General features: G+C 39.1%; 1 protein-coding gene across 1 annotated transcript; it reads right to left on the minus strand.

The window, feature by feature from the left end:
• Positions 1-7987: 7987 nt before the first annotated feature.
• On the minus strand, positions 7988-12999 carry LOC131973523 (hyaluronidase-5-like). Its single transcript, XM_059335538.1, has 4 exons — positions 12907-12999; positions 10919-11879; positions 10728-10817; positions 7988-8571 (listed from the first exon to the last, which is right to left on the minus strand). Exons 2-4 carry the CDS (start codon positions 11858-11860, stop codon positions 8152-8154), a joined length of 1452 nt encoding a protein of 483 aa, XP_059191521.1. The 5' UTR covers positions 11861-11879; positions 12907-12999; the 3' UTR covers positions 7988-8151.
• Positions 13000-13597: the final 598 nt, after the last annotated feature.

Here is a 13597-nt window from a genome sequence, read left to right on the forward strand (position 1 = left end):
AGCTGATATACAATATTGCATGTAAGTAACTCATATCAAATGATTATGGGCATTACGCTAAGCAACATGAATGTCACCCCTAAATTACATAGTAATGCAACATAAGAGCATGCTAATTGCGAAAAACAGAATTTGCACATTACATGCAGACCACTACAACATCTGCAACTCCATAAAACACTTACTTTTCATAAGGAACCACACCATCCAGCAAATACACATTGAACATTGATATTCACTGGAAACTATTTGAATATGATTGGAAAATCGAACCTTGTAGCGCACTTTAAAACTCCTAAAGATAGGTAGGCTAAATAGACTTCCAGATGAGATGAGTCAGGGTGTAAATCCAGAGTGAATTGTGTTACTGACCAGGTGTAGGCCTATCACACAATGGGGCGGAGCTCCCCTAAAAGGTGTCTGATCAGAAACAGTGCAATGCTGCAACACGTCCTACGTAAATAATGATATTTTGAAAAATTAATTCAAAAACCTTAAAAATCGAGGATGTATACCACATACTGAGGTCAGTCTGACTAACGGTCAGAGAAATGAACTAGACACACACACACACACAGGCGCTTCTTGCTTTTAGAGATAGATAAATACAAATGAATCCTCTCAATAGGTTATAGTTACTAAAGATTAGTAAGTTAGGTCACATCGCCTGCCATCTGCAAAAAATACAATTATACCATTTCCGGTGAGGGGGTCTTTGTTATGAAACAGGGTATTTTTCTATAAGCTGTCGAAAGAGCATTTAAGCAGGTATCTGCCTCTAATTCTTAGTAATTCATTGTTTAATCTGTTAAATTATGAAGCATAACAATTTTATGAATTGGATTTACTTGAATGACAATTCCCCTAATAGTAAATGACAACAGTAAAATTAAATTGTACAAATTGAAGAAACAAGATATAACATGCAAATGAATGAGCTGTTTGTGGTGTTCGTACGTAACTTCAGCTTAAATGTGGCTCAAACATTAAGAAAAATGTTAGTAAAAAGTGAGATTCTTATACAATTGCTGCCTAAATCTTCTTTTCTGAAACAAACACCATCATCAGCGTTAAGTACAGCCCTGATGGCTGCATCAGGCGAGAACATTAATGTGTGCTTAACCCCTCTGAGAGAGATCAGGGTGAAAGGTTAAAGAGAATAATGAGCAGATATGTGAATGGAGAAAGGATCTGAGAGCCCGTCCGCCCAATTATCGCCATGAAAGAGCCTCTTTATCAAACAGTTTGAGTCAGCATCGATAATGTATCTGTTTTGACAGAAAACAGAAGCTTCAGCCGTTTGGCAGATCGCAGCTCGGCTGTTGTTGCTGGGAGCAAATTTCTAATTGTGTTTCTCCTGACAGTACTGGGCAAAATATGGGGAGGGGGGCAGTGGAGGGAGGGGGGTGATGAAGCAGTTTGGGCAGCAGGGCGTTCACTCACAGCCGGTGACCTAGAAATGTTGCTGCAATCCCCAACAAAGGAGAAGAATTGGGACAATAAAGCTCTTATTCGTCCCCCCACCTCCCCTGGACCAAGGCTTCCATCTGACTGAGCAGATTATACAGCCAGGGAGGCCGCAGAGCCCGGCTGAGCCAGGCTGGGCCGGGCCGGGCTGCAGGAGCACGGATGGCGATGGCTCCACCAGGACAAGGCTGTGGTTCAGTGAGAGGCCTCAGGATGGTGATGCTGCTCAGTCCCTTTGAGAGGATATTATGACCCCCCTGACCTCTAGTGTTGGGCCACCATCAGCCCATAAACAACATGTTGTCTTCAATAGGGTATCTGGAAGACTAATGGCTGGATTTCTATCTAACCATCGTCTCATGCCAAAACTTACCTTCATGCTTTCCTTGATTGGTTCACCCCATCCTCTAAAACCTCTTATTTTCAGCCTTTCCAAGTCAAATCGTGCTGTGTTGATTTGCATTTCGATTACCAGTTTTAGTTGCACCTGAGATGAACTGTTTCCAGAGTTGGAAGAGTCAAAGTGCAGCCAAGCGGTTTGCAGGTGTCAGATGGACTTAACTATGATTCAATGCTGAAACAGGATGCTGTTTTAAATGTCATCAAATCAAGACATGCACATCAGTTACAGACACACCTCCAAGCGCCATGTTGGCTTTATCTTCTTTGCTTCTCCTTACTGCTCAAGGAGATCAGAAAGGAAGCGTTGAAGCATCTTTCTTTAGCATTTGGAGAATCTGACTAGCTCTTATCATGGCTTCCACTTAGACACGTATCATTTTGCTCAGTTAGGAGCCCTTCTAAGCAAAAAAAAGACTATTCGACCAAATCAGACTTCTGATAGAAGCCTGCAAACAAACCACTCAGAACCTTCTTGCTGTGAACCCTTGGGTTACACCAGCTCCATCCATCCATCCATCCATCCATCCTAAATTGTTTTGCACCCTTATTCCTCCTTCATTCCTCAGTTTTTGGACTTTTTCAGCCCTGTGTGCTGTTATCATGCAGATTACAGAAAGACAGTGACCCTCCTTACACCTGTCACTAAATGCAGATATGTGCCTCCCCTGACACCACTGAGATCTGATCGCTCTGTCCAGCCTAAACAACCAAACGTGGCTCTCCTCTTTACCATCTTCTTCTGCTGCAGATGTCGGCCGTTTCAGAGGAGCTGCACCGCCACAGAATGTCCACGGTGTAGACACATGGCAATGGTCACACATTTCAAATATCTGTCAAATACAATCCGATTGCAGTTTGCAAATTTAATGCCAGGTGTAAACTGGTCCAGTGGTGTACCAGTACCAGTGGTGGAAAAAAGTATTCAGATCCCTTACTAAAGTAAAAGTACTCATTCTACTTTGTGAAATTACTCCACTACAAGTAAAAGTCCTGCATTCAAAACTTACTGAAGTAAAAGTACAAAAGTATCAGCATCAAAATGTACTTAAAGTTTTAAAGTAAAAGTGCTCGTTATGCAGAAAGGTCTCAGATTGTTTTCTAAAAATATAATTCTTGGATTATTATTATTAATGCATTTATGTCAGCAATGTTTTTATTTTCTCAAGGTAGGGCTCATTTGAATTACTTCATATACTGTTATGAGGTCAAATTTTTGTCTAACTTTGATTTTTATCAAGTTTTTCATGTTAAATCTTGACCTGAATAGTAACTAAAGCTGTCAGCTAAATGTTGTGGAGTAAAAAGTACAATATTCGCCTCGCAATGTAGTTTAGTAGAAGTATAAAGTTACATAAAATGGAAATTTTCAAGTAAAGTACAAGTGCCTCAAAATTGTACTTAAATGTATTTAGTTACATTCCACCACTGCTGAGTACATTTAGGTTAAACTACCCAAAAGTATATAAAGCCATTAAAATGATTCCCACCTTTACCTGCTGCATCATTAAAGTAACAATAAAGCATTATGATTGAAACTTGACTAGGCTACATTTATTTGCCATTTTAATGGATGACTTTGGAGCATTATATTCTGAACACACCAGCTAATGTTTAGCTGTTCTCAGCCACATAACACTCCGTCAAACCTGCAGCAAACACCAGGAAACAAGTCAAGACATGAAATATTCATACAACACACAACAGACCGGCTGTTTAGCAGCTCCGTCACTCAGATACTGGATTCTTCTGAAAGACCAGCTGATGCTGACGAGTCCTGAATATGGATGAGAGGTCCTGAAATGAAGCCAAACATGTGTTGTGGCATAAAATCTTACTGTGCTCAGGAATTCAGTCATTCATACAACTACACAATGAGTTGGTTTCAGTACTGAGCTGTGCACATTCCACACACTGCAGAATGTGTTTTATTTTACAATGAGCACTGTATTTAGTCGAATAAAAATGTTACTTAGTGCTGAGAGGCAGATTTTTACCTCCGGGTAGCTCCAGGCTAGCTGTTGCTGACCAGCTGCCGGCTGTAGATTAATATACCCTACAAAATGAGACTTTTTTCAGTGTTACAGTATTTCTTTAGGATTTCACAGGTTTTTTTTTTTTCATATTATGCTTCTTAAATAAACAACTCATAAACAACAGAGATTACTTAACCCAAAATGGTCTCAAAAAGGGTTTTTTCTTCAATAAATGCCAAATGACATCATTCTATCCAGAAAACCTTTTAGCTTTTACCATATTTTTTTAGTCCCTGTTCCAGGAGACAATATATTTGGCAGCATTTTGGAAGTGGGCTGTAATGAAATGAGAATAATCTGCTGTAGTGTGGAGGAGTTGTGGGTCTCTCAGATCTTTTGTTATTTGTGAAATCGGAACAACAGTAGAGACGCAGCGATGGCAGCCGGCTGCTGCAGGAGGAAAATGTTTCTGACACCAGAACTGAAAACAAGAAATCCCTCTGCCTCGAGGACAGACAGCACAAACAGCTATCAGTGACACGCTGAGGATTACACAGCAGCCTACACAAACAGAGCATCACATCCTGCAATGAATTAATGCACTGTGTAGACTCATATTTACATTTTATGGTATTTAAGCTCATGATGTAATCCGGAGCCTTTTCAGTGTTGCATAAGTTGCTGGCAGTGTTTTTCTTGCATTTGGGCCTGATTTAAGCATCTTATTTTATCCCAAAAGACTAGAAATGTAGAAACATAAAAAAGCATCAATATCTGCTGTTTGGAGCCACTTTGATAGTAATGTTCTGGCCTCTTTAAAAGGGTCTTTAAAAGTGTCAATGCATCTTGATAAAGAAAGAATCAGGTTTTCTTCTTGATTTTTTTAAAGAGACAGAGGAGAGGGCCAGTCTGCACAGAAGGAGGACTCCTCCTCCCGACTTTTGCATATTTTTTCTTCAAATCAAACTTTATTTATATAGCGCTTTTTATACATGAAAAATGCAACACAAAGTGCTTTACAAAAAAAAAGAAGAAGAAAAACAAACAATAAAAATGACAAACCCACCCCTCCCTCCCCCACATACACATCTGTAGTCATGTACGCACACAAACACACACTCAGACTCACACACAGCACATATTGATTGACAGTGTAGAGACTTGTTGCATGTGTTGAAATTCTGTCCAGTGCATGCATCAGTATTAGTATGACTTTTAATGTCTTCCTGTTTTTGTGTGTTTCAGTCAACACCTCTTGAAGCCTGTGTTGCAGTGTGGAGCTCTGACTTCCCCTGCAGGACAACAACCTGCAGTGTAGCTCCGAACTCATTCTGCTGCAGCTGAACTGACGACTATGATACCACGTGGTGGAATTTAACTAATGAAATTTACTCTCTTGCTGTAGTTAAGAATACTTTTTAAACTTGAGACTGGTGTTGGATAGTTTCTCCTCAACAATGCTGTTTCACCTGCTGTAACCCTGCTGACCTCAGTCCTCCCATTCACTGAAGTCATACAATAACACAAATATACCAAACAATCAAAGCAGCGGTAGTGTTGTGTTCTGCTAAAATTACGTTTTTTGTGAATGGAGTCTGGTGGCTCTGGACTGTGTTTTCTCTTCCAGGTGATTCTGTGATTGCAGGAAGTGATGTCACTCTACTGTCAAACCAAAGCACAAACCACAAACAGCATTTTTCATCAGGAAAGGAGCTTCACTGAATTTGGACTCACAGAGCTTACCAAACAGTTGGCTGAGTGTCAGAGGTCAGGATACTAACATTGACTTTCTGTTCATAGTATGATTTCTTATATTAAGTTGTGATTAAATCTTGGCACTAAACTTAGCCAAATGTATTTCCTGGATCCGACTTTACTGCAGTTTCAGCATCCGATGGAAACTCACAGCCACAATTGAAATATAGTTGAAAATAGTTTTACTGACATTTTTCTTGTTGTAAAAGCATAACTACATAATTTAGATGAATGCTCAGTTTAATTAATGCAATACTCTACTCATTGTCTTTTAACTGAATGTGCTGAATAATGTTTTTTAAACAAGGGAAATTAAGAAATTAATATTTGTGATAAGGAATAAAATTCATAGTTCTTGTTTTGTGCAAAAATGTATATACCAGTTGGGCATACCTGTCCTACCAAGCCTAACTGTAGAAACTACATTCATGGGCGGAATTGAGTTATAATTAAAAATGAACTCCTTGATGTCTGTTTTATCTTGTGACAAATTTTTAGATTTAAATGTTGCTTTATTTAAGAGAAATAATGATATAAAAATTGCAGTAACTAAAAAAAATCCAACTCAAAACAAATTTAAACATAAAACCAAAGCAGACTGCAGTAACTTCACCTTGACTGTGATACAGTGTAGCCTTGTATTTCTTTATTGTGTTGAAGAGTGAAGAAATAATATAAATTATAAGTTTATTTGAAAGGGAAATTATTATCTAGATAGTGATCAAGAAAAAAAGTGAGATCAAATTATATTAAGACTAAAATATAGCATCACTTCATAATATTAAGTCTAAAATACACAAATCTTTGAATTTTTTAAAAACTTTTAAATACACTTCCTACAATATCAATTTGAAAATGTTTATTCACTGAAAACTAAATATAAAAGCTGAAAGAAGACAACAACATTACTATTAGAACCTTTTACAGCAAAACCAGAGTGCTTTAACTACATTTTTGGGGTCAAAGGTCAAATAAATCGTCATGATTTTTTAGCATAAAAATGACATCAATACATGTAGAAATAAGTGTCATATCATTTACCTACCTATAACTAATGTGGTGGGCCAGTTAAATAATGTTAAAAAAAAACATTAATTCAGTTTTTCTCAGTTTTACACTTTGCATAGTTACTGTTAGACTTTGTAGGGCAGTACAGAGCTCAACTGAGTGGGTGTCTCCCAAAGTTACAGTCTTTTTATCACAAAGTTCTCTCTTTGTGTTGTTTGCTCAGATGTAGTGCATGGATAGTAACACAAAGAGGGAATTTCATTCTAAAAAACACTGGCCTTCTGTAAAGGCTGCTGATTTCTTCTCCATATCCTTCTCCTCCTTTGTCTGTGCTGCTCTACCATCTTGTGGTCATCTACCCTTACTGCAGTTCTACTGTCCATCTACTGCAGCAGGATGACAGTTAGAACCACAAACACACTGGTGTAATTTGGACATATTTAAGCTTGTGTTTGCTTTTTTTTTTGAGTCATTGGTCAGACATTTCACATTCAGCTTATTATAACTGAAGTGATGTGAGAGACTTTGGCACCTCCTCTTGGCTCTGTTTTTAGCCTTTAGAAAAAACAGCCTGTGATGGGAGATTTTGCCCAATCACAGGTCAGAAAGAGTGCGTTCCTATTAGCTGTGTTACAGATACAGATGTGGGTGTACGTCCCTTCAGATGGTGAAAGCCTGGTTCAATTCTGAAAAAATCCTGCAGAAAAAGCTCCTATTAGAGCATTGCAGCATCTGCCAACACTGCACAGCAATAAAAAAAAGGAAGTCAGAGTATCAGAAGTTAATAAAAGAGAGTGTTGTAGAAATGTCTCTGCTGCTGGTGAAGAATGAAATGGAAACTTCTGCCGGCCGAAGGTTTCTTTGCAAAGAAAAGGTCAATCGACGATCAATCAGCAAGCGGTCACAGATGAAAAAAGACCCCAGAGATGGGGAAACCTAGACATTTTATACTAGAGGAACGCCCCTAGGGTGTGGTTCATATCCCCTTGTCTACTGGAAGCATTGGCGCCATCTCAAGTGGCTGAGATCGAAATTACTATTACAGAGAGTCTCACCATGAAAAGAATAAAACATGGGTCAATATTGGAAAATCATTTCAGCTGAAGATCAAATCCACCTTCTTTCAAAGCCAACAAAGAAATGGTTAAAGTTTTAGCTTTTCAAGTTAAAAGTCAACTTAGTTTTGGAGCCTTTGTTTTTTTTCACCCCATGAACTTTACTGACCTGCTGCATTTTAATAGTGGGAATCACTGAAGTGTCCTAAGACCTTGGTTATAACCATATTCATAATGATACAATCAAAATATAATTGTTCAAATATTCCTTTATTTTGAATCATGCTCACATGCATATTACCCAAAAGAAAGCCGTGTGAATGCGACTGAATTCAAAATATATTTATTGTAAACTGTAAAAACAGTCAGAAACAACAAACAAACAGTCTAAAATCACAGTGGAATTGTCCTTAAAAACCTGCAATTTATCACATATATCAGCTTTGCATTATCCACATTAAATTAATTTCCAAATCACGCCAATTATAAATTCATATCCACATCACGAAACATTTCAGACAGAGCAGCGTCATCACCAGCAGGAAGGGGCGGGGCCTGTTAGCACCTTGATTCCTCGTGGTTATAACAAACTCCTGGATAATGTTGAGGGTCAAGACCGATCGACACGGCGTCTCGCTGTAGCACATGCAGTCGAAGCTGTCGTCAAAGAAGTTGATGTCGTCCTGCGAGAGGCCGCCCCTCACGGTCAGCGGGCCGTCACGGCCTCGCCGCTCAATCTGGTAACGGCGTGGATCAAGGTGAAGAAAGACGTCTTCATCCCAGCGCTTCCTCACACAGCGACCTCTGCCCTGGCAGAGCGCAACGCTGCAGAGTCGTGCTGCTGTGGAGACATTCAGGACGTACGGGTTCATGACTCGATTCAGGTGGCGCCAAGCGTCAAAGCACGAGTCCTACAGGACGTAAAAGGGAGACACTACAGGTGAATAGGGTCATTTTTTACTTATAGATATCACTATGAAACTTCCAGTTTGTTTTTTACACTTAGACAATATTTTTATGTTTAGAAATGCAAATGAAGTGTGAACTAATTAAATATGCACTAATTTGCATATATTTCCAGCACATAAATCTGAACAAAGCAAATTTCAAAGGTTATTTTATGCTGTTGCTATATTAGATTTTGAGTTTTTTTACAGAAGGAAATTGGGATATCTCCTTTTATCATTTCATAAATCAGAAAATACTGTCAAAAGCCATTAAAAAAAAATAAAAAATTCATCATGTTTGTAGAAACAAAATGTTATTGCAATTTGCAATTTTGCAAATGCAATTTTATTCATATTGAGAATGGATAAAAATGGTCATAAAACCCTCCAGGATATTACATCAATATGCCAAGACCTTTGGAACAACCTAGAAAAATCCATGCTGTGATATAGCTTCAAAATATTTGGAGATTTCTGTATTTTCCTCTATTTGGAAGACGAGCAATTCTGTTCTCTAAACTGTTGAGAAGCCCCCTTATTGTCAATATACATAGGAAAGCTGCACATCCTCTGAATGGTAGTTTGTGGTTGTAGTTTCATAAGGCTGTGATAAATCTAGAAGTCACAGCAGCTCATTGTATACAGTGAGCTTGAGACTCAAGAAATGCCCTCATTGCAATGAACTGGCTACTGCTGATGATTAACATCATCCCATATGAAGAAAACTGTACTCATTGAATCAACAAGAGTCTCAGCTTTCCACTGATACCCAGTTTATGTAATTCAAAGCCTGTTTAGTGACCACAGTATGCAGAAATTTTTAAATACAGGAGGCAGAAATAGCAAGTTTTAATGCATGAGAAAATCTTTGTGGTTTCTGCCTTAAACTGTTATCAGCATGAAATAGACATGTATGTAAAGACTTGTGGGAACCCAGAGAGCCCATTTTCATGCAGATGGCATGATATCAGGGATCACTTGACCGCTTTGAATATCACCATGCCAAAGGGAAAAATAGCCCAACTTTGCAGCGTTATTTCGGCAACAAGGCTGTTTTCCAAAAAATTAGAGCCCCACAAATAAACTCTATCTCAGGAGGTTCAATAATCAAACCAAAATCAAAATTACTTTATCTATCCCCGAGGGGAAATTCAGTTAGACTGTTAGCTCTTGAAAAATGAGACAGCCAGATGGCTGGAGGAGGGAAGGATCTTTTGAATCTCTCGGTCCTACAACAGGAGAGAGACAACACACAACACAGTGCTAATAGAGCAGTGATACTTCTGAACATTTATAATCCATCTGGACAAGATCCAGAATTTATGGAAAAGATGTTGTCGTTACTAGTTTCAAAGGCAAAGGGAACAGAACGTGCAGAATCATCTGGAATATTGTGCCATGTATTTATCATGACGTTTTGCCTCAAAAGTGAAAAGAGTTCAGAAACACCTCACTTTGAGAAAAACTCACAAATCGCAATTACGTAACGTAGAAAAAAGAACTAAAGTTTAAATTGGTCACAAGCCTTGGCCATATATTTGGCCAAATGGGCATTTTGATCAGTCACACAATTGTCATGAAATTAATGTTTAAGTTTTGTGATTTTTCTTCAGAGCATTTCAGAGTTTATAATGGGTGTGTATTGGATGGAATGTGCAGAGTTAGAGTGGATGGCATCACACAGAGTGGAGAGAGGCTTGGAAATTATCTGAATTTTCTTCAACCTGTCCTCCTTCCCACAACTTTCACTCTTTATAAATAATTTCTAAGACAGTTTGTAGAGAAAATTTGTGCTCTTCGCAGATATTCTACTCTGGAATCTGTCAGACTTACAGATTTGGCTCAATAGGCCTGAATGCGACAGCAACTCCATCCAACTGTCCCATAGAGTCTGATGTTAAATGGGACCATGTGGTGGAAAAATCAAAATGACTTTGATTTGAATCCTTTTTCAGACCCCTTACTTAAGTAAAAGTACTAATACCGGACTGTAAAAGTCCCTAATTCAAAACGTACTTACTAACTAGGTTTTCGCCTTAAATGAGTTAGTGGGTGTTAAATAAAGCTGCAAACAGTAGAAAAAGTTCCCAGAAAACCCCCACAGTGATGTAACTTTCTACCTCTGTGTCGGTGACGTTCATGTCGCCCCAGGAAACAACACCGGCGGCGCCGAGTGCAGCAGCTTCTCCGATGGTGTTCACCAGATCAAACTGCAGAAAAAAAAGACAGCCAGCCAATCACTTTTAAGACCACTCACTGCGGTAAAATACACATGTATTGTTTATAAATATGACTAAAGGGTGTGTCTGACCTCTGACATGTAGTCGTCAACGCTGTCCTTGTAGACGGGGCGGATGTAGGCGTAGATGGGGATGGAGTAGGAGCTGTTTGGGAGTGTGGACACCCTCATGGCTTCCTGGATGCGGTGCCGCACAAACATTCGGGCCTGCAGGGAGTCCCTGAGCACCAACTCCAGGTAAATGGACGGAAAGAGCGCCGTGGACTCTTTCCAAAGCCACAACAGATTGTCATTCCTGTCCTTCTCGATGTCGGGACACTCCCCATTGAAGCCTTCCATGTCCTGGTTGTAATCGTAGTTGTAGCAGTCTGGGTACAGGTAGTAACCCCAAAGCCTGTTGGGCCTCATCCTCTTCCCGATGCGGATCGATCGTAGAAAGTACTTTTTGGCTCCACGTTCAAACACGATCTTCGCCTGGTCTTCCGCGTCATTCTCAGTCAACGACGCATTCTTCTTCTGGACCGTTTCGATGGAAATCTGTCGGTAGATGTCTTTACTGCCCCAGTTTCTAACCCACTGTGGCCTCCACTCCTCAAAGTCAAGCACAGCGAGGCCCGGCTGGTTGGAGGGGATGTAGTACTCGATGTCATCCTCGGCCTGCTTGTTGTGGTCCTCCAGGTCTATCAGCTGCGGCAGGCCCTCGTCGTACATCTCGCCAGTGTCTTCATCCACATAGGGGAAGAGTCCGAAGCGGTCTGTGTAGAATATAGAAATGCTCTGGTTCGTCGCCGTTCTTAGCGTGCTGCTGACAAAGTGGAAGTAGGAGAGGTCGAGTGGTATGCCGAATCGAATGTCACAGAGCTCGGTTGGGGCGTTCCACATGAACAGGAAGGGTTGGCCGGGGCGGATCGGAGGGTCCGTCCTGGGTAACGCTCGGCTGGAGCCAAGCAGGGCCAACAAGGGGATTAACACGGAGGAGAATTGTTTATGAGCAAGAAGTTTGACTTGATTCATTTTGAAACAGTTATGTGGCCTGTGAGGGAAAGAAACAGAAACACAAGTCAGAATAATAAGTTCCTGCAGCTTTTAAACAATCTAGTTTTGCTATGCAGTATTATGTTTCCAAGTGCTCTAGTTTGCGAAAACATAGCTAGGATTAGCTTGATAACAGCTACCTTGTCCTCTTAAGTCGACATAAGGTGCTACAATACTAATTTCTCATGTTTAAATCTAATGTAATGGCCAAAAATGTATTTAATGACCAAATACCTGCAAAATTAACATGTTTAGCCTCAGCTGCACTTTGTTTTTAGAGCTAATGTTAGCATGCTAACTCACTAAACTAAGATGAACATTAGATCTGCAAAAACATGTTAGCTTTGTCATTGTGTTTGCATGCTGACATTAATATCTTGCACAGCCCCACAGAGCTAGTAGCATGTTTGTCTTGATCCAAGATGATTTGGAAAGTCAAATTTTAAAGGGGTTAAAAGTAGGAATATTTTCGGGGTTGTAGCATTTAGATTTTAGATTAGATTAGATTTGCTTTAAAAGTTCCACAATGGGAGAATTTCCAGTATTACAGCAGCAAAGTGGATAGCAAGATAGAGAGGAGCAAAAGGAACAAAATTTAAAAAGTATTTAACAAGTAGACATGTAAAAAGTATTAACAATTTAGACATGTAGAAATATAAAAAATATTATACATTTCAACAAAAGTAAAATAAACATGTAGGACCATCATATAAAATGTAGACAGACTCAACATTTGAATATGCAAGAGAATATTGCACATATAAATTAAATTTAACCTCAAAAAGTGGACGGCTCCTCTCTCTCCGTTGCAGGACGGAGAGATTTAAAAGATCCTTCACTACAGCCATGAGGCTGTCTCATTCTTCAATAATTTACAGAAGAGCTAGCAGACTAACTGAATTTCCCCCTCGGGGTAAATAAAGTAACTTTGATTTGATTTGATTGATTTGAGTTGAGTTATATATTGTACAGTATTTCTAGGCTAACTATGAGGCTGATGACTTTTCATCTGTTCTTCAACTTACCTGGTTCAACAACAGGAAACAGAGCAGTTAGAAGTCCCAGTTAAAAGCAGCAGGCTTTAAAATGTCTGTTACTGTTCGATGTTTAATTTCAAATGTAGGCTACATTTAAATGTTGCATTCTAATCGCATGACATCACATGTGGCTAGCTGCTAGCTTAACTGAAAACACTGCACCAGTTAGCACATGTAACATTAATCCACAATCACTGTATTTATCCAGCAAACAATATGACAATTTATACTAATTTTACTTGTTACATTACTATATTTACTTACTATATTTTAACGTTTGTAACAAAAGCAAAAACAGTTAACCTGACAAGCTAATGCTAAATAAATTAGCTTGCTATTTTTTTTATTTTTATTTTTTGGATTTTTTGACGTGAGCTAAATTCTATACAAATATAAAAAATTCTATTTCATTTTCAAATTGATTAATTTTACCTTCTTTACATTCATACTTTCATACCATAAATTACCCACACAGTGTTTGTCAGCCCAGAAGGTCAGAGGGGCCTTCAGTTCAAGTTAAAACAGAGGTTGGAAAGTTTCTCAGATGAGAGAAGCATCACGTGTTCAGCACATCTGGTGCTTCTTCAGGGGAGATTTATGTGTTTTTAATTTCCTGAAGACAAAGCCTGACTCAGCAATCAGAAAGGAATGAAAACAGCAACTTTAGTCAGTATCTCTG

Source organism: Centropristis striata, chromosome 6 (assembly GCF_030273125.1).
Source record: "Centropristis striata isolate RG_2023a ecotype Rhode Island chromosome 6, C.striata_1.0, whole genome shotgun sequence".
Lineage (NCBI taxonomy): Eukaryota > Metazoa > Chordata > Actinopteri > Perciformes > Serranidae > Centropristis > Centropristis striata.

Bases quoted from the DNA above. Each gene is read 5' to 3' on its own strand.
- LOC131973523 (XM_059335538.1), bottom strand. From the start codon at position 11,860: ATGAATCAAGTCAAACTTCTTGCTCATAAACAATTCTCCTCCGTGTTA. The intron at 10,818-10,918 runs GTCAGACACACC...TTTTTTCTGCAG, and splicing joins TTGACGACTACATGTCAGAG to TTTGATCTGGTGAACACCAT. The intron at 8,572-10,727 runs GTAGAAAGTTAC...TACGTCCTGTAG, and splicing joins TGAACGTCACCGACACAGAG to GACTCGTGCTTTGACGCTTG.